The 20,489-nt window shown below is 47.5% G+C and overlaps 3 protein-coding genes and 1 long non-coding RNA gene across 8 annotated transcripts in view; 1 reads left to right on the forward strand and 3 right to left on the reverse strand.

The window, feature by feature from the left end:
• Positions 1-20,489, reverse strand: part of LOC122625246 (uncharacterized protein CG43867) — an 88,143-nt gene that overhangs the window by 9,841 nt on the left and 57,813 nt on the right. For all 5 annotated transcript variants that reach the window (XM_043805263.1, XM_043805261.1, XM_043805262.1 and 2 more), the window contains one exon: positions 12,711-12,773. In XM_043805263.1, coding sequence (XP_043661198.1) covers positions 12,711-12,773 — 63 coding nt within the window. The remainder of the gene's footprint in view (positions 1-12,710; positions 12,774-20,489) is intronic.
• LOC122625257 lies at positions 14,394-14,898 on the forward strand. Its single transcript, XM_043805277.1, has one exon. It carries the CDS (start codon positions 14,400-14,402, stop codon positions 14,757-14,759), a length of 360 nt encoding a protein of 119 aa, XP_043661212.1. The 5' UTR covers positions 14,394-14,399; the 3' UTR covers positions 14,760-14,898.
• LOC122625258 lies at positions 15,863-16,776 on the reverse strand. The gene has a single exon (XM_043805278.1). The coding sequence runs from the start codon at positions 16,710-16,712 to the stop codon at positions 16,458-16,460; it is 255 nt and encodes an 84-aa protein (XP_043661213.1). The 5' UTR covers positions 16,713-16,776; the 3' UTR covers positions 15,863-16,457.
• On the reverse strand, positions 17,260-17,703 carry LOC122625259. The gene is made up of 3 exons (XR_006326541.1): positions 17,563-17,703; positions 17,447-17,492; positions 17,260-17,386 (listed from the first exon to the last, which is right to left on the reverse strand). It is a non-coding gene; the product is annotated as an uncharacterized LOC122625259 (long non-coding RNA).

Consider the following 20,489-nt stretch of genomic DNA (forward strand, 5'->3'; position numbering starts at 1 on the left):
ACGAATCGAATGAATTGCCGGCATTTAGGCGTGCGAAACTTTGAGCCCCAAAAACAAACAAAGAACAAATCGAAGTCGGTAAAAACGGGCGCTGAGACAGTAAGTTGACTTTATCTACATGCGTTTGCTAGATTCGCAGACGCCCCAGCTGCTTTCCAATCTATGGGTATCTGCGTCCCGTCAGCCAGACAGCCAAATCCTGGCCATTTTCGTTGCAGGATTTGCGATCTGCAGTGGGAGGGCGCTTGGGATTGTTTTATGTGATGCGGCAAGCTGTGGAGCACCCTCACCTCACACACAGCTGCCATTCGAACAGCAAAACAGCACCCACTATCCAAGTTTGATTCTAACTTAAATACATATGCCATTTGTTTACCCATGTGTTTTAATCCCGAAATATCTGACACAAGATAACTGCTTGCGAATGGCTTTCTTTCGAATGTCCAACCCTCAACGACAGACTTTAACAAGGCAGCCTGCAACTGCAACTGCAACTGTCACAAAATGCAAATTTAGGAGTTCTATTCTGCTGCAGAATGACACGTTTATTGCCCGCTGCACAGGGCATAGCCCCCAACGCAAATACTCGTAGTGCGGAGTCTGCCACTTAGCATAAATCGCACATATTGCCGCAAGTTCCCTTCTGAGGCAATACTATAAAGGAGAAGCACAGAAATCCCCGACAATAATTTGCCCCTACGCACAATCGGATTATGCCGCACAGCGAAGACCTCGAGAAGGAGCTTTCGAAATGGGCAACTGGGCAAATGGGCAAATGGCAGGGTGGAAGCTGCCAGAAAAATGTGCTCAATAAAATAAATTCCAAAAGCTGAGCTCAAGACGATAAAAAGATGAATGAATAAGCGAGTATTTGAATAAAATTTGAATTGAATTTGCTGCGCCAAAGTGGAGTGAGAGTGTGTGTGTCCCTCCATTCCGTCTATCCACATGCAATGAGCAGCTGCTCCCCCAACAGGCGCTCCGTATTGCTCCGTTCTCTGGCCAAGCTTGCATCCGGGTTTTATGACTAAATGAGCAGACGCAATTAAGTGGAGCTGGGCGGCCGAAGTGGGGTTTCCTTCTCCACTACTCTGCTACTCAGCAGATGACTAACGACACTCCGCCATTATGGCCAGACTGAGCCGGAAGGGGCGAAGTGAGTCACTTGGCTGGCTGGCTGGCTGAAAGGGTCATCCCAGTGGGTGTCCTCTATCAAGCCAATAGTGTAACGATGATTAATCTGCCTATAATGCAGAAGCTGTTGCTGTTGAAGGGCTCTGGCTCTGGCTGACGAGGAAATAATGTCTTGAATATGAGTATACGAACTTTGGCAAATGCTCCATATAAATTGAGCATTAAGCGCAGTAGCTCACTCTATTATATACCACATGAAAGCGAATTCGGTGACTTGTGTAGTCCCAGAGTATCGGGAATCTTTCCGGAGAACTAATTCGTTGCCCTTCTCGGGCAATTTGTTGATACACCTCAGAATGAGCCACAACTCAAACAAAGTCCACCCCCTTTGGGATTTCGGCCACTTCCTCTACTGCATTTGTTTTCTCTGTATACATACATGTATGTACATATACTTTTCCGTTCCTTGCGCTTCGTTCAACTTCTTGGGCAAACAGCCTCCTGCTCCCTGGCCTTATCGCAGTGGCCCTTCCCCCGCTCCCTTTTCCCCCTGCAACGTTTAATTTGGAGTCATGATTCCATTGTTATTTATAGTCAACAAAGCGGCAGCCGCTTGAGGAGAACAAGAGCACGGCAGAGCGGAGCGGAGCGGAGGAATACAGCAGAGCCACTCAGGAAAACACTCCATAAAATATTGTTGCCGCCCTCGTTCCCCGAAAAAATGAATGAAAATACCCATCTTCCCATCTTCCCAACTTCCCCCCTTCCCCGGCGTGGCGCGTGCCTCCTCCTGCAGTCGTCCCACAGTCTGGCAGAGCTGACACTTATCTGCTATCTGGTGCTACCCACTCCGGCAATCCAGCACTCCCCCACGCCAAGAGCTCCCCCAAAATACGCTGGATATCGTTGGTTGCAGCGCTCCAACGCTCTCCATATCTTTACTTCCAGTCATCGACTTTGGTCATGGAGGAGAAACCGAACGGCAAATTGATTTGCAGTCTACTGAGCTGTTCGCTGCCAAGATGAAGATCCAGATTCCATTTTCTTGTGCACCTGCTACGCATTATTGTCACAACATGAGTATCCACCTGATCGGGACTAACAAGTTCCTGAACCTTGGAGCTGCGATGTACTCCCTGTAACTAGTCTCCACAATCTGCTTCCGTGCGTTGATCCTTCAGCTAATCCCCCCACACGGATAGCGTCTTCCTGGGCAAAGCTGCCTCTGTGGTGCGAGGAGCAAGTCCGTTGCGAATGATTTTTCCATTACAGTCAATGTCAATATTTGCGTCATGTTTTGGCAGCTTTGAAATTAAAAATGCGCAAGACTCACAGCACCCGGGAACCCACCGGAACGTGCATAGTTACATGACAACTTCATGCAGCTCCAGAAGGATGCCTGCTGCTGGAGCTGCTCGGTTTATGCCCCTGCTCCCTGCCCCCTGCTTTAGCCAGCACCTCGCAACTGCTCCGTCATGCAACAGAAATTACGGAACAGCGGAGCAGTGCAGCACGTGATCTCGACGTGCAGATACCTATTGCTCCACGGCTGGATTTACATTATGATTCCAGCTCGATAAGAATTTGAACATGTGTCTGCTGAGCTCGACCAAGTCATATGCTCTTTTGTTCGTGGCAATGCCACATCGTGCATATACCCGCAGTTCCTTGGCATGACTTGCGAATCATAAAATGCGACACATAAATGCGAATGACGATGTCTGTGCATTGTTTTAATTAAAGAGCCACTCTTAGCGCCCCTTCTCCACAACTCATGTGCTGCATACTTTAGTGCGAAACATCCCTTTGGGGCGGCAGAAGATGTTTTTATCTGCCAGGTTTATCAAGCCAGGTTATCCATTATAACTGCGCATTATTCCCGCATTATTCCCATTATATATGCGGTCAATTTGCAAGGAGGTGGTGGTCCGCCGCCTCACCGCTGGCACTGATTTGTAATGCAGACACCGTTTGATGCGTTCTCGGGGAATCCATCATGTTGCCCGCTTGCAGATCGGCTTAACTTAATCAGTTTTGAAAAAAGCAGTGAGCCAACTTTGCCACGCCATCTGCCAGACAATAAAGTAAGACAAAAGTTTCGCGCTCCTGATAAAAGTTTGACGCGACTTGCAGCCAGGCTCTGGGCTCTGTGCTCTGTTTTCCTTACATTTTCCTACACTTTCCTCCTCTCGGTAATTCTCGTATAGCGAAATTTATGGAAGCTGCTTACTTTGGGCTTACCCTTACACTCTGCAGCGTTTAAACCTTTCTGCGGGCATTTGGCACTCGGGCCAGAAACTCAAAACTAACGCACAACCTGCGTTCCACCCACACGTTCTGTGGGCTCTTTAAGGTTCCTAAAAGCCGTTTGCCAGTGGGACAGGACAGGACAGGACAGGCCATAGCACTGTTTGCTGGTTCCCTCTTCAAGAGCACTTGGCCAGCACTTCAAAGCCGCCTTCCGGAGCTCCCCGCCAAATGTCGTCTGCCACTGGCAGTGGAAGGTTGTCGCTATGGCTACCGACCTCGCAGAAATCTACGAGTTTCCCGCCCCCGAAAACGTTGATATTTTCCAGCTTCACAGCTGCTTTCTCTCCGCTCCTTCAGCTCGACTGGGCTGCGACATTGTCAAGAGCTGCACTCGAGCCAAGCGAAAAGGCAAACAATGTCCAGGAGGGGCATTCGCTGCAGGAGCAGGCGGCAGGTTCTGGGATGCAGGAGCAGGAGCCGGAGCAGGAGCCGGAGCAGGAGCCGGAGCTGGAGATGGAGCACTGGCCAAGTCTGGCTACGAATGAAAATAATGGAAATGCGCTGCTATATTTCGCCGCGACTCAATAACTTTCCTCATTTTGCTTTGTGCCGTGCCCAAACCCAAACCCAACCCAATCCAATCCAATCGAAAAAAGAAAAAGAATTAAAAGCCAGTCAAAGTCTTGGGGGGGAATCAACGCCAACTGCTTGTGACGCCGGGCAAGTAATGGGCCTGATATTATACGTATTCTTTATTCTTCAAATTTTCGACTGCCTCCCCAGTTTCCTCTGTTTTCCCTGTTTCGGGGGTGCAAATTTTGCCTTTTCCGCTTCACTGGATTAGCAGTTCCCACTCCGATCGGGCCGAGCAACAATGTAGCTTCATGTGGCCTCCCTCCACTCAGGCCCTCTCAATTCATTAGGCAACTACCGACTGCCTGCCGGGGGCCAAAAAGAAAGATAGCTTTAATTATGGGAAGCCCACAAACTTCAAATGGCTCTTGCTATCTATACATATATGAGCTTTCTATATACGATGACTATCTGCGATGCACAATTCCGATGGGGAGTAAACTAGGGGCTTTTTAGCTCGTGAGACTATGGCATCTAGGATCACATTGGATAATCTATTCAGACCATGCTGAAATATGCAATCATGAGCAAACAATTTAAACTTTGGGGGTATTGGGAAAGTATAAAGGTTCCTATTCCACTGTCGCTGTTTTTAATTTGGAAAAAATCCCTTTGTTGCAGGCACAGTGGGCGAAAAAACGTTGCCCGGTCGATGACAAATAAAGCATTCAAGTGTAACAGCTAGCGACATGGGGGATGCAGTGCCTCATCTTTGTTTTTCTGGTATCCAATCAATGAAAAGGTTGGGACAACTTGGGTCCTCGATCGAAAGCCCATTAAGTGACCTTTTCTGTGCTCCATCGTCATACCAATTAATCGTGGAGCAGAACAGACAACAATGTGTCTCCTCGAGAAAAACAGCGCAACTTGTGAGCAATTAAGAAATTTTCCAGCTCCCCCATTTCCCCCGTTTCTTGTCTGGCGTAAAATGGTTTTTTTTCGGGTCTTGTCAACTTTTCAGCGCATTCTCCCACTTTCCCCAAATCATAAATATTAGATTTTTATGAAGCATTCGCTGCGATTGCTCACAGCTGGGGCCCAACACGTAAGAAGCAGCCAAAGACATTCGGCGGTGGAAAACTGGGGAAAACAGGGAAAAAACTCTATGAGGGGAGGAGGGGGAGAGTGAGGAGGACAAGGGCCAGGATACTTGTCATAAAGAAGACGAGTGTATTGTTCGCCAGTTTTTCAATTCTTTACTCGCATTGTCGCGTGTGTGTGGGGATTTCCATAAAAAGTTGGGTGGTGGGAGCTCGAGATCTTGGAGCAGGAATCAATTGGGATATTCGTACTAGTTTTGAAATAGGAAAACAAAAATTACACCCAGAGCATAGTACATACATCGAGGACATTGTGTGCGCCGTCCCTTTTCCGCTGACTGTGCAATTTTCGCCATTTTCATTGCGATTGAAGCAGTCCACTCAGTTGTTCTTATAAGATCGCACAAAGGTCCTTCGCCTCGCACAGGGTCGCACCGCACAGGGGTTAAGTCTCGGTCTAGGGGTTCGGGGTTGATTTCGGCACAGAGCCCTCTGAATGAGAAGCACTCGCCACCATCTGGAAAGGGGGAAGTCGGTTGGCTATGCGGAGGAAAACCGGTTTCCGATCCGCTGATCGCTAACGTTGGCTGCAACCCGCGAAGGGCGACTCGAAATCGGTCGGGCGACTTGGTCCTTTCGCGCGGACTTCCAAAACACTTGAGAAGCAGAAACGCAGAAGCACTAATATGCAAATATGCGAAAGCGTTTCGGTTCGGTTCGACACGGAATAAAAAAAAAGAAATAGATGAATCGAATGTGAATTAACCGGCGTGGTGGCGCACGTAAACGGGGACCAAACAGCGAAGTGAACGACTCGAGCTGCCAACAAGAACTAAAACCGAAACTGAACTCGAGTGAAGCGAAAAGACTGCGGGAAATGCTCGGGGAAATCGTGCTGCCAGCGCTGGCAGAGGGAAATTCGCCGAGGGAAGTTTCAGCGATGCGTGCGTGTTTTATTTTTGGGGTGGCATCGAGCAGGAGCACATTCACCACCACCTCTCGCATCTCGTATCCCAGCCCATGTCCGTACTCCGTACTCCATACTCCATGCTCCTCGGATGCTGAAGTCCTGGCCTGGCCGGAATAGAGCCCTTGCCCTCTCGGGCTGAACGTGTTTGCATTTGGTGTTTAGTGGCTTTCGAGGCAATTACATCGGACGCAGAGTGATACCGCATCAGTGAACTCTAACTAATGGGTACTTATGAATTCGAGGATATCAGATTTTCTGTTGCTTTTCAGAGCTACTTGGTTATGATATCTGAGGCTACTTTCCTCGTTCAATCTCAGCAAACTTTGATTCCAGCTTAGGATACCCTTCTGCCAACCGCCACAACGGGACAGTAGCGCTCCAGCTGGAGACGGATGTCAGATGGGTGAAGGTGCGTCCCTTGTGGCGTCCAGCTCAAAGCTCGTGGGGGAATCCTCGTAAGGGGGCAGGTGCTCGTTACTTGTCAGATTATATGTGTGTATGTGTTTGCTTCGCAGCCGAAGCTGAATAGGAGCAGTCGCGCCAGGCAATTTATCTCTGTTCCGCCAGTTTTCCATTGCCCAAATATGTTTCGTTGGCTCTTTTTGCACATAATAAATGTAACATGTTGCGCTGGCTCTTTGGCTGATTGTTTGCGGTGGGTGTTAACAATTTGCCTGATTAAAGGCCGGCTATAACGGCAATCGCACACAAAGGCGAAACTGATGAGTCAGTCGCTCTGCCATCCATCAGAGTGCCAGCCACCAGCAGCCAGTCAGACAGACAGACAGACAGATCGACAGACAGCCGAAGCAGCCGGGCTATATGGTTATATATGTAGAACCTCCAGACTGGATGGCGGCCAACCCATGGAGACACTTTCCACTCCAAGACTTTCGCTCTCGAAGCGGCGCAGTTGGGTTCCTTCCACCAAATTGGCCTTTAAGCCAACACTTTGGACTTGAATAGGAGTTAGTCAGAACCTCAACCGAGTTACTTGAAGTAAGGTTTGCTATCAGAACATGAACTATATATACCAAGCTGCATCTGCCTAAGAACTAACCCGATTCCCTGATTTCGTAACACCTCGTTCGTGAGTTTGATGACCCAACGGAGCCGTGAGACGCTCGATGGATACAAAAGCATCTTGCGGATATCTATCACATCATTCACAGCCTCGAGTTGCCGGCGGAGTCGCGACTTCTGCGCGCTATTTTTATAAATATTTATGCGGCCCCTCGTCTCATGTCTTTTGACTGGTGCGTGGCTCCATTGGCGGCACAAGAAGTTGCTGCTTGCTGCTTGCTGCGTGTTAGCGGCAAAAGCCGCAGTCCGCCAAATGATGTCGTCGACTTGCAGACGAGATTAAAATAAAGAAAGCAAAACGTTGGAACCACTTAGACCAGCGGAGAGAAATCCCAGGAACGACATTAGGGACAGGGCGTTTGTGTTAGGAGTCCAACAACGCCCTTTTCAATTCGATTGAACTTTAATTAAATGTATTACCTGGTCAAGGCATGCAGTTACCTCTCAATATGTGAAACCTTAGGTTGTAAGGTTTATATTGGTCAATAGAAAATAGTGCGTTTGCGATGCATGTGCAGGCGGCATTCTCCGCGTAATCCGCTTTTAATGGGTACGAAATACGGATACTAAAAGGGGGAGAGCGAACTCGAGGCGAGGCATAAACGCATTACATTTTTCAAATGCACATCAGCAGGGCAAGATGGGGACTGGGGCGCTGGCACATGGGATCAGGAAGGCACCGGCTATATCTAGTGCGGCTATGTGGCCGTATGAGTATGGAGGTGTGGGGGTGTGGGGCATGTGGTGTGGGGCATGTGGTGTGGGGTGTGGAGTGTAGAGTGTGGGCGAAGTGCGGAGGCTTCAAGCGAAAGTGGCAATCGTCGGAGGCCAAGACAACCACCAAGACGATGGCGACTAGCCTGCACTCCGATGACGGATGCATGCATCATTAATTCAACTGAAACAATGTTCAACAACTAAATAGCAACAACAACCGGGGCAAGGGGCACGAGGGGGAAGGTGGCGACTGGGGTCCGCCAACGCTTTACATCTCCCCAATCAAAGAGCCCTCTCAAAAAGTCAGGGGAAGAGGGAACGGCACTGCAAATACCCTGCACGAAAAGATCGTTGTGTTGCTAGATAGATAGATAGATGCTAAGGCTTGTAAGAGCAATTCAACGCGGCTTGAAAATAATCCCGAAAGTTTGACTTTCGTTTCCAAGTTAAGTTTATATTTCTATTTGGAATCGCAAGAGTTAGTAGGCAGTGTGTAGGGTAGCTTAGAAGTCTGCCATTATGGGCGAAAGTAATTAACTGTGTGGCCCACATACAATGCAGCGGAGTAAGTGCATCCGTGTATGTCTCCATTTGCTCTGGGGCTGGCGCATCCAATCAATGTGCACCCGGAGATGAATGAGTAGTCAGTGTGGAAAGCTCAGCAGCTGATCCACGTGCCCAGAACAGAGAACTGAGAACAGAGAACTGAAAACCCAGATGCCAGAACCCGGCACCCCATCTCCCGGCGTCTCGAGGCAATCAATCAACTACTCTCTAGCTGCATCATCCTCGTGGATGCGAATGTATCTCACGGATGCAGGAAAGTTAATTGAATCTGCAGCTCCTACAGCAGGGAAATCGAATTGGGAATAGGAATAGGAATGAGCATGGCCATCATTCATCAAGCAACAATCAAAGAGATGTCGACGGACGGGTTCGCTGATAAGTACATTTATACAAAAAGATATTCAATCAACAGGCTGACCCAGTTCGCGATTTCATTTCATTTAGCCAGCACGCCAAAAGGTTGAAAGTTCAAACGCGAATCGTTTAATTGCATTACCAGCCGTGGGCTGAAGGGGTCATGTGACATGTGCACAACAATAAAGCTTTCTTCTCCCCGCCCCCCACCACCACGAAGTGCAAAGATGAGGGGTTGCGCTCTAATAATAGCCACTGTACCTCAGTCAAAAGGAAATCTGTCAGATGGCCAGGTGGGCGGAAGCAAGGCATCTTCGATATGTTAAAAAAGTCATAATTTACATGGGGAAAAATTAGTTCAGACTCATAAAGATCTTTTCCTCTGGTCGTCACTTCTCCTCACAAATGGCACTTGGTTCTGGATACATTGGTTTAATGGTTGGGCACAAGAGGTCATTGCTTCATCATTTCCATCGCTCTTCAGTAGCCTTTGTGATTTCGGCATGGAATATGAGTATTTAGTAAGCTTACCTTCTTCCTATAGTTATCCATTCATAAAAGGGGGTTTGTTCGTTGTTTCTCGAGATTCGTTGCGTTTTTTCGATGATCTTGCCTCCTGCTCGCACTTTCACCGTCACTGCTAACTATCGTTAAGGATGCTGTTACTGTTAGTTCTAGTCCTTAGGCTGTTAGTGCAGTCGTTGCTGTTGGTATCTTCTTTGTTTCTGAGGAAAGCAGACGCAATAGCGACGACGCTTTCCCACAGAACGCTTTTCCAGCATGTTTAGGGGGCACCTGCGAATTTCGCTTAGGAATTTTGATATATATCGTTATCCTATTTGTCGTGCGTTAACTTCTTTGTTGCAGTTGCAGCATTCCACTGTTGTTGCAGTTGCACTTTGGCGTGCGCTTTATGGTTTTCCGATTTGGCGATTTTCCGATTTCCTGATTTCTTTCACTGTAACAATTTCGTTTTCTTTCTTTTGATTTTCTTGGTTTCCTCCTCCTATCTTCTTTTCCTGGTTGTTGCTGTTTTGTAAATGGACGTTTTGTTGTTGTTTGGCTTAATTGCGATATGTGTGTTTGTTGTGTTTTGAATCCTCGTTTGTCCTGGTACCCGTGCACCGTTCCTCGTAGTTGTTGGTTATTTATTTAAAGTGCGAGCTTAGTTTACTTAACTTCGTGCTCTTATTGTATTTTGTCTGTCCTTTTGGGCTGCTGCTGCTTCTTCCCCATTTCGCTTTTCCTGCTGCTTTCGCTCTCCTTCTTCTTCGCCAGTCAGCTGTCGTGGAGCGAGAGCGAATTCGAGAGAAGTCTGTTATTTCGCTCTCTTTGCGCAAACTCACTGCGTTGGTGTTGTACAATGCGATAATGCAATGTCCTATAATCGAGGATGTTCATTAATTTGTTCTGTCATCACACACTATCCGAAATCTCGGGATTATTGCCATCCTTTCCACTTTCATGTTTTATAATATTCCGCAGCAAACATTCGCTTAACTTCGCACTGCCACTCACTTTTCACTCTTATGTGCGGCTATGTGTGGCTATGTGGGACATTGGGCGCGCGTTTTGTTCCGATAATTCGTTTGCCAAGCGGTGACTTCACCCCGTTTTCATCACAGCTAACCGTTAACTACTCGCAGTGCAAGTTGGTTTACTTTTTGCTAAAATGGCAGTACTTATTAGGGGCCAGCAATTGAAAAACAAATTCGACAGATCCGCGCAGCTACAAGTCTTCTTTTGCACAACTTTTACACTCTGCCTTTTGTTACGCTGTTTCTTTTTGTTCTCTGTGTTCCATTCAGGTTTTGGGTTTATGCGCCCGTGTTGTTGTTTTCTAGGGGTGGCTTTCGCTTTCCGACTCTCTCCCCCTTTTTCTCTCTCTCTCTCTCTCAGCTACGCTTCCTCTCTCAGCGGTCTTGTCAAGCTTTGCAACCCCCCAGAAGCACAGTTTGAGCTGCAGTTCTTAGAAATACAGTTTGAGAGTTGTTTAACCCGCTTGTTGTTCTTGTTGTTTGTTTTGCTTCGCCTTCCTTGCCGACTTTCCGGCGCTTTCCACACTTTCCAACACTGCCATGTGCCATGTGCTCGCCTCATGTCACCTCACTTTTTAATGGCGGTCGGAAAATCCTAATTGACCGCGTTATGGCATTTCAAAGATTTTCCAAGCTTTTTTTTCCACAAATGCATGCAAACGACTGCTTTTCGACCTTGACTGTCAAAATATTGGCCCAATGTCGATTGGTTCGACTTTAATCGTTAGATAGATGAGGAATGTTGGTGAGATGGTGAACTACATTCTTGTTTCTTAAGCCATGTTAATCCATTAAAGACCCGGGTATGTTGTATTGATATCCACCAAGAATCCGCCCTCGGAAACGCTTGTATAGCTCTCCACCCACTTCCACTTCCTGTCGTAATAGTTATAATGAGCTAACACATTTTAAAGCCCCGACACGACTAATTGAAGCATAAGTAACGAGGCTGTTAACGGTTTTGGCCCCCAAAAAACCGAAGGGTTGCCGGCCATTTAAAGGGGAGTAAGGACTAGAGGAAAACTGGGAAATCGGGGTGGCTATGGCCATGCTGGCCCAGCCTGTTAGCTAGTTAGCATCCACGTGTTTGTACATGAATTTAATCTCGGGGCAAACAAAGTAACAAGAATTCAATTTGTCACAGTGGTTGGCCCCGCTTTGTTAAGTATCCGGGGTTACCGGAGTTTGTCCGCCGGGACTGGGTTCCCTTGCTCTCTCCGGGAATGGTGCACACAGCCAAGTGAAGCCGGGGACTGGGAGGTGGCCCAGGATCCAAGGCAAACATCGCCGGGCAACGGTAGCTCTATCTCTCTGAGCTACCCGTGATCTGCTGTGGGAGGGGGAGCCTGAAGTGCACTGGGAGAAATGGGTTGTTGCCTCGCACAGAGAATATTTGCTGTTCGATTTGAGGGTTCGTCGGAGTGCATAACGTATTTCCACCAATAGCCCTACTAAGCACTCTCGTATGTTTGCCTTTCTGGCGGGAATTTTACAGGACTTGCCCCTTCTTTTGGGCAGTGCAGAGGCGGAACTAAATGTCGCGAGGGAGGCGGTGTAAATATTTGCATTTCGCTTGTTTTTTGGGGTGTTGCGTTAGGCAAAGCCAAAAGGCTCCGGGGACTTGTTAATGCAAACAATGCGCATTTGATATTGAAAGCATAAGTACGAGGAGCTGGGGCACAATCGGGCAATCGGGCAATCGGAAGGGGACATCTACAGCCTGTGTGCTTCGTCCTTTCGGGGTAGTTATGTGCCACAGTGGCCAGGGGGGCTGTAAAGCTTCTCTCCGCTTGCAGCCGCACGAACCCCAACGCAGGCCTGCATTAAGGCGTATTTCCGGGGGAGCACTGGGTGCCATGGGGTACTAAGTACTGCGTACTGGGCGGAATTCGACGTAGGCTTGTGTGCCGAGCACACGCTGTGGAGTCCGCAACACATCCCTTCACAGAAGTAGAGGCACTCAACAAAACACGAGGTAGTACACAAGGTAGGAACCACAACTCTGTGAACACTCTGACAACCTCATTCTTATAGATAAGTTAACAAAAAATCACTGGTAGATGTATCTTAAGATCTTTCCTTCGATTGAGTATTTTTAGCACTGTTATGTACGTATGTTTTGAACTTGTTTTTATTTCGTGCAGTGTCTGTCTGCTTGTTTTGTTGTGCGCCACAGCTGTTAGCGGCCCCCCGCTCCACGAACAGCCCCTTAGCTACAGTTGCTCCACCCCAGCATCGTAGAACAGCATTGTCATGAAAATCTGGGGACCCTCCACCCTCCACCCACCATCCTGCACCTTTAAACTGCCCTCCAGTGTTGGGGGCTCCGTGCAGGATAGACGGGATCCCCGTGCCCTCGTTTTAATTTCGCCACCCAAGCGATAAGGATTAGAAGCGGGGGCTGCCAGTCATTTAATGGCTTACCTTATCTTCGGCTTCCTCGGCGCGTTCTTCCGCTTCAATGACGCGTTGTTCGAGCTCCGTTAGCTGCAAGGAGAAAAGAAAGGAAGGGAGTTGGTTAAGACTCATCATTGTTAACGTTGCAGTTACCAAAACAAACATACATCCCTTTACCTTCAGAAAAAGGAATGAACATACTTCTAATTTACAGAAGCTAAACATGACTAAGCATTAACCATTGGGGGCTAATATTAATGTCTTATCCTGCAGTTTCATTTCATATATTTTTACAGGGAGGCAAACGTACTTAAGTATATATTTTATTAGTATTTTTAAAAAATTAAACTATTATTATACAAGGTTTAAATAAAATATGGAAGATAAATACATCTGTAGAAGTATATGTAAAGTATTACCGGTCGCCATCTATATTTCAGATAGGAGTGTTAATTCTGAAAATGTATTGCCCAAGTAAAGGGTATCAGTTAGACAAGGTTTTTCTCCACAGAATAGATTTTTATACAAAATTAGTTGTAGGCATTTGGTCTTTAGAGAAATTTGTAATACTTCCAATAGATATATCCAAATAGAATATCCCAAGATTATCCCTCGTATTGAAGTGATTAAGAAAGAAATTTACAGTGTAATTGCATAGCCGATACTACAACCCGATGCAAACATTTATCCGATACACCCTCCCACACATTATTCACCTTAGTGCGGACACCTACCCTGCCAAGAAAAACATCCCAGTATTTTTCGGTGTGGTGAATTGCGTTTGAGCTATTGAGGAAAGACTATTTATTTAGTGGTCTCTTATGTTTCACTGGGAATCATCCACCCAGCCACCCGATGGGCGAATCAATCCATCAATGAATCAATCATGGGAAATGACACACAATTTGCGGCTAATAGGGATAATGCTCTCTAGCTAATACAATTCTTGTCGCTGGGACCTGTTTCCTTGCACCGGGTATTACCATAATTTTGGAAAACGGGGCCTTGGTCGCTTACTTCGCGCGTTTAGCCACTCAATGGCATGTCATTTAGGAAAGGTGAAAAGCCGGCCGCGGAAAGAGCCCTCGAGGAATTCCCCTCCAATTAATCACCCAAGTGGCCCACGGAACCCAGGAGTCCAAAGGGAGGAGGGACGCAGAGGAAGCTGGTTAAACGCCGCTAAGGGTTCCACTTGAACCGCGCCAGAGATCGACTGCCGTCTATTTTGAATGTCTTAAGTGCATTAATTTCCGCTTTTTATGCCATTCAAGTGGCCACTCAGTCGAGGAGGCGGGCGCCGGCACACGGGGCACGGGGAAGAGGAAGTGGAGCCCATTGATTGATGGATGTCAAATTGTTGTGCGAAATATGAAGGAGCCTCCTGCGCCGATGATGAATGGGGAGCGGAAGTGGCAGGAACCGTCAGCTTGACTTGATGGTATGCTTTCATACATCTCCGCTCAAGTCGAGTTAACCTTTGGTAAGCTGTGGAGGAGCATAATCCCCTACTTGAAGGAAGTACCGTCCAAAAGCCCCAATATTGTTGGGAAGTGCTTGCTGCTTAATCAGCACTTTAATGGCATATACAAGTACGGTTAGTCATCTAATGAATAAGTTGAGGGCTAATTGGCCAAGAACAGCTGCGCGGGAGAACCACCATAAAAACCACTATAAAAAAGGTGGAACCTCCGCCAAACTAGCCCAGAAGCAACCAATATGTGCTCTAGCCTGAGCGACTTGTTCGCCTGCATCAGGGCCCAGGGAAATTGCGAAGCGGATTCCACCAGCCCCACCCATCAGCGGCACAACGCTGACCTGGACGATGAGGCGCCCGATCTGCAGCTCAAACAGGAGCAAAGTCGCAGGAGGATCGACACATCAGTGGCCCAGATGCGCGATTCACAACCAGATCCTCCTCCTCCGGCTGCATCTCCATCGACGGGCTACCTGCGCCCCTCTTTGCGGCCAGCACGGGTCTCCTACGAGGCCTTGGAGCGCTACGATCGGATTTTCGGCAGATCCTTCCAAGAAGCGGGATCAAGTGGTTCAGTCAGAAATATTGCCGACCAGTTCTAGGCAATTGGAAAGTGGTTGGGACTGTGGGTTTGCAGATATGTGATATATATATGTGATGCTCTTTACCCGCTAAAAGTCGAACACATTAAATACACTTTACACAATTCCCTGACTTGACTGTATGGGCAATTACCGGAAATGCGTTAGTTTCATGCGATGGCTGGAATTTCACCGCTGCGACAAAACTTGGCCAAAGCATTGGATTAAGCGAAGAGCTGAAAAGGCAGAAAGTTCGGCTCGACTTGCGTGCGTGAAAGATTGCCGGGGTTTTGCCGGATTTTGCCGTCCCCATCCGTGCATCCGTACACCTGTTTAATCAGGGGCGTTCTGGCCTGCCAATTGGCGACTTAATTGGAAGGAAATGAAGCAGTCGGAGCGGAGGCCTTAAGCAGAACACATTCGGCATTAATTGCTGGAGTGGCTGGGTGGCAGGTGGCAGGTGGCTGGTGGCAAGGGGGTCCACTCTCCGCTCTCCACACTTCCACTTCCACTTTCCCTCAGACACTTCAGACTTAAACACACAAGTTTTACAAATGTGCCACGCAGTCGCAACAAGAACGGAAACGGAAAATGTAATTTCGCAGCCACGAATGCAATTCCAGCAAACAAATGGCTCACAATGGGTGAAGTAAACCCCCGAAGCCCCTGCCCCTGCTGCCAATGGAGGTGACTTTGCCCATTAGTCGGTTTAGGTGTCGTTTGCCGCTCCGCTGAAAGTTTCCAGCGAATGTCTCACTAAAAGTTGTCTTTCTCGCGATTGCGATACAGATACAGATACAGATGTGAATATATATAGGGGACGACTCAGGGGGAAGGGGGAGGGCTGCAGTTGCTCTGGTTCATCCGAGTGGGAATTGCTTTGGGTAAAGCGGGTTTACACTGATGTATTCCACAACCGGAAGGAGAGCCCAATTGATAGGTCAACAATGGAACAGTGCAATAGTGGATTTGCCTTTTTCAGAGGTCTGCGTCGTATACGTAATGTGATGAACCCCCAACAAAACCAGAAAACACTTCCACAGTTTATAAACATTATTTTCATATTTCTACACAATATGTGAACAAACTTTTCCGCAGACTTAAGGGTATGCGATAGTGTTCTCTCTTTGTGTGGCTCAGGCAACTGTGCCTGGTGCTTTGGCAGTCACAATCGAATCCAAACATTCACCGCCGTAAATATACATTTTTAAACTTCCGCACACACAACACGATGCACTCATGTAATCCTATGCCATTTGAAGCTATCGTGCACAGCCTTTGTTGGATTCGTTTAACCCGCTCCTGCACATCGATGACCTGTAGATTGGTTATTATGCCCAGTTTTAGTGGCTTTCCATTCGTATGCCTTTGTATGTTGTCTCCTCATTTGGTTTGTGTTTTGATTGCAAAAAGTTAATTAAAATTTTGTTGTAATTGAATTTTATTGCATTGTTTGTTTGCATTTTGTTTTGTTGAGTTTTTTGTTTTTGTTTTTGTTTTTGTTATATTTTTTTGTGCTTTGTGCGCAGCTTTGTTTGAGTTTTGTCGAGTTTTTCTATTTTTTGCCGGCTGTTTTGTTGTCTGGCCATTATGCCATTTGTTGTCATTTGGTTTTTGCCTTTGGCCTTAATTGGATTATGGCAAAAAGAGTTTTAATTAAACCAAATGAAGTGGAGTGGAGGAGTGCGGGCAGCGAGCGGCGCTGGGCTTTGTTTTGAATCAAATGATGGTTTCCGGCAGCCTGGGATCATCGAAACCATCGAAGCCATCCAAGCCATCATCATCGCACTCCTGCTCGACAGCCCACGGATTGCGGATGAGTTCAAAGGTCAGTGGCGGCAGCGGCGGCAGTTCAACCTTCACCACTCTGGGCGGCGCCTCTTCTTCCACCGAGGGAGTTGATGGAAATTCCATCATACAGTCGCCCCCGCAGCGTCGGCAATACAGCAGATCCACCAAGAAGCCCAGAAACATTCCCACCTCCGATTAGATTATGCGCTGCTCCCCCGAAAGCTGATTCCGCAGCACTGACGATATCGCAGGGCTACCCACTACTATTCACTACTACCCAGCTACTCACTCCCACAGCCCCGGGCATCCACGCATCCACAAATCCACAAGTCCACCAATCCACCAGTCCACCAGTCCACCAATCCAGGCCCCACAATCCACAGCGCCAGTGCACAGCTGCGTCCACAGCAGAATTCGCAAATGGATGGATTACAGACTCGCTCGTTTGCCGGTAAGGTAAACCCATCGTCATCGGTGTAAAAAGCAAATGACAAAATTAATTAAAATTAAAATTAAATGTCGCTCGTTTGGCGTTGATTAAGGAGTGCGATCATGCATTATGCATTATGCATAACACATTATATCGTATTCACTGCATTGGCATTACGTAATCCACTGTCCACACTCACACTCACACATACACATGCATTTATGCACTTATGCATTTATGTTTGTTGCTGTATAGAATGCACATTATAATTACATTTATGCGCGGCCATCAAATTCAATGGGGCTAAAGCATTTGCATAACGCAAACTCAAAAGCAAAAGCAACCCTCATTCACTCATTAAAGTCGAGATGTGCGGAGGCTTCCGTTCGAAAAAGCACTTTTGAGTCCTCTGCAGCGAATCCTAATACTGGGCATTATTCAGGAACTAAGTTTAAAGATCAGTTCAATACACTTCCGTCCTACTCACTCGCTGTCGGGTGCAACGAAAAATTCAATTTGGCCCGAAAGAAGAGCTTTAAAGTGAATAAGAGTGAAGAGTGAGAGGATGACAACGCAAATTTGCAATCTTTTAATCACACTTACTCACTAGCTCCGTCCCTTTCGCGCCTCTCGCCATCCCGCTCTGCGATTTTAATTATGCTTAACAAGCTGAGGAAGAAGCGGCAGCAGCTGCGGCTGAGGAAGATAAATGAAGGCCATTGGCCATTGGCCATTGGATGGCGAGCATCCACAAGTCCTTTGAGGAATGCCGCTCCACATTTCACACTTTATGGTGCCCATTTGTTACTATTAAGTTGGTCGCATTATTAAAGGTATTATGATGTCGGAGTGCGACTAATTAAAGGCACTTGCCACTTTTGATGCGCCTTGTGCTATTGGTTTCGGTTATAGCTCTCCATATTCAACCTCCTTTTCAGTTTAGAAATAGCGCGGAGAATGCAGAATGCTCACAAGTGGGCTGTGCGAAGAAGACAGAAAGTAGGCCAATCACGCCACAGCCAAATTCATGTCATCCGCACGAAGGCCAGGCCAAACGCACCGTCCTCTTCACGCTCGCCGCTTCCCTTGCCACTCTGCTTCCATTTTTTTGGCTTTGGGTCAAGTGGAAAGAAGAACAAGCACGACAAGAATAACCACAACATGAAAAACTAGGTTAACATGGGTTAAGGTGTGTCATTAACTTGCCACAAACACACATGGGAGGCCTGCCCCGGCATTGAGTTTGCCCTGCGGCCTGCACCGCGCCTTCTCCCTCTTCCCCTTGCCAATCCCCATTCCCCATTCCCCATGCCGATTTCCATTTTCTGTTTAACGTATCCCCCGCATGCATGCAATGAGAAAAATCAAGTCTGTCAGTAACAGCATGTTGCATGTTTTTGTGGCACGGCATTTGCTTTATATCTTAGCACAAGTCCAGTTTTCCATTTTTAACTTGAAACAAGTGACCGGCTTAGTCGACTTACTCGACTATCCGATATCCGTTACTCGGTTTAAAGCCAAAGGGAGAGCCAGTTGCAACGCGGCTGCTTCCAAGGTTATACAATTATTGTATAATACAATTTCTAATGTCCTTTATAAGTGCTTTGCCTGCGGAGTCATTAGAGGGGCGTTTTACCTCTGCTGCCGCCGGGACGACTTCTCATTACGTCCAATGTGCCAAGGGCGACTATGGCGCCTGCACCTCTATCTGCACCTGCAGATGCACCTCCACCTCCACCTACATCTGCAGCATCCCCTCCTGGTGGCTGAACTAATTAGCAGCTAGGCAAAGTCGAAGGCAGCTCAGCTGAGAGCGGCAAAGCTCCTGCTCGGGCGCCATCGAAATTGACACAAATTGGCACAGGGCGAGTACATCAGGGCAATCAGATTAGGCAATGTCGTCGTCGTCGTCGCGTCATGTGCGATGTGTTTTCCCGGTGCACCCCATTTTCCAAACAGCCACCCCCCCGCACCACCTTTCGTTCGCTGACGACTTGGTTTTTTCGCTCCAGCGGCAGAAGCTGAAGAGAAGCCACAGCGCCACGCAACGATTTTGCAGCTGCTTTCAATCATGACGCACGGATTAGGACGCAGGTTAAAGATTAACAATGCCAAACAAGAGCGACAGACAAGGCGGGAAGCTCGGCAGCAGGATGCTAGGATGTCAGGCAGCGGAGGTTTGCTCACGTCACGCCCACTATTAGCTAGAGCGCTCCTGATGGATCGAATGGATGGGATTGGATGGGACTGGTAAGATTGGATTGGATGCGACCATGGCGTGGAAGGAAGCGTAAGATAAGATAAGCCGATTGCGCACAGCGAAGCTGTAGCAGAAGCCAGATTAGGCAGCAGACTTGAGGGGCAAGGATGTAAGTTAAAGTTAAAGTTATGTGTGGGTTGGGTAACGGGTTGGCAGGCAAGTACACCCGGTTTGGTTTAGAGTAACAATAGAGACATTAAAAGCAGCTCCTTTCCCCCTGCTAAGCGAAGTCCCTGATCAACGGGCTCCGCAATAAACGCCTCTCAAGTTGAGTGCAAAGGGAGTGTGATGACCGCAAAGCATTGTCATAAAAAAGCAGAAACGGCGAGATATCCCAAAGCTATTAGCAGTTGATAGCGTCTCAAGGACTCCAGCCAGATCAAAACCAAGCCGAAGCGGCGGCCCAACTCCGTTTGTCCCACGGGCGACTCAAGATAAGGACAACAAAGCCGGGCGGGCGAGGAATAACAATTAGTGCATACATTTGGCACGGGAAAAAAGCCCAGACGAGGACAGACACAAAGAAAGGAAAAGAGCAGAGCAGAGAAAAGCCGGAGTCCGCGCAATAATCACAGCCAAGTGCTGCATATTTATAGGCGCAATCAACTTTATTGCGCCAGCAGCAGCTCCAGATAGCTCCAGATAGCAGCAGATAGCACAACAAAGGACGGCGACTACCTTCTTCGTACTAATTAACTTAATTGCGGCTCCACTCCGCGCTGCGAGTAAGTGCCACTCAAAAGTTCAATGCATTCTGCACGGGCCAGTCTGCAGTCTGTTTCTCCCAAGACTTGATACTTCTTCGAAATAATATTTGGAATGCTGCCGAAGGAATAAGGTTCTTGAATGGAAATACTGGGATAACATCACAGGGTGGAGAAATATTCTTAAGAATTACCAAACACTATAGAAAAATTAGTGAAGTACATATATTATTCATAACTTTGTTTTTATTTAAATCATTAAATATGTACGTTTATTAATTAAATATGTTTTGCATAAATATGTAGCCGCATCAAGGCGCACGTGAACATAAATATATAACTTAGTAAACTACCTCCTAAGTGTGGAACATACCCGGTCAGGTTCATGATGCACTGCATCCAGAATGACGAGAGGACACCCACGTGGCCTCTGGAACCACTATCACACACACCGACACACAAACTACTACTTTTCCTATCACATCATAACTTCCGGTCAACTGATTTATGGGCTGTCAGAGCGGCTATCCCATGGGGATCGAGTCAGAACTGATTGGGAATTGCAA

Source organism: Drosophila teissieri, chromosome X, assembly GCF_016746235.2.
Source record: "Drosophila teissieri strain GT53w chromosome X, Prin_Dtei_1.1, whole genome shotgun sequence".
NCBI classification, from domain to species: domain Eukaryota; kingdom Metazoa; phylum Arthropoda; class Insecta; order Diptera; family Drosophilidae; genus Drosophila; species Drosophila teissieri.

Excerpts from the sequence above, each read along its gene's own strand:
- LOC122625257 (XM_043805277.1), top strand. The coding sequence starts at position 14,400 with ATGTGCTCTAGCCTGAGCGACTTGTTCGCCTGCATCAGGGCCCAGGGA.
- LOC122625258 (XM_043805278.1), bottom strand. The coding sequence starts at position 16,712 with ATGTTTCTGGGCTTCTTGGTGGATCTGCTGTATTGCCGACGCTGCGGG.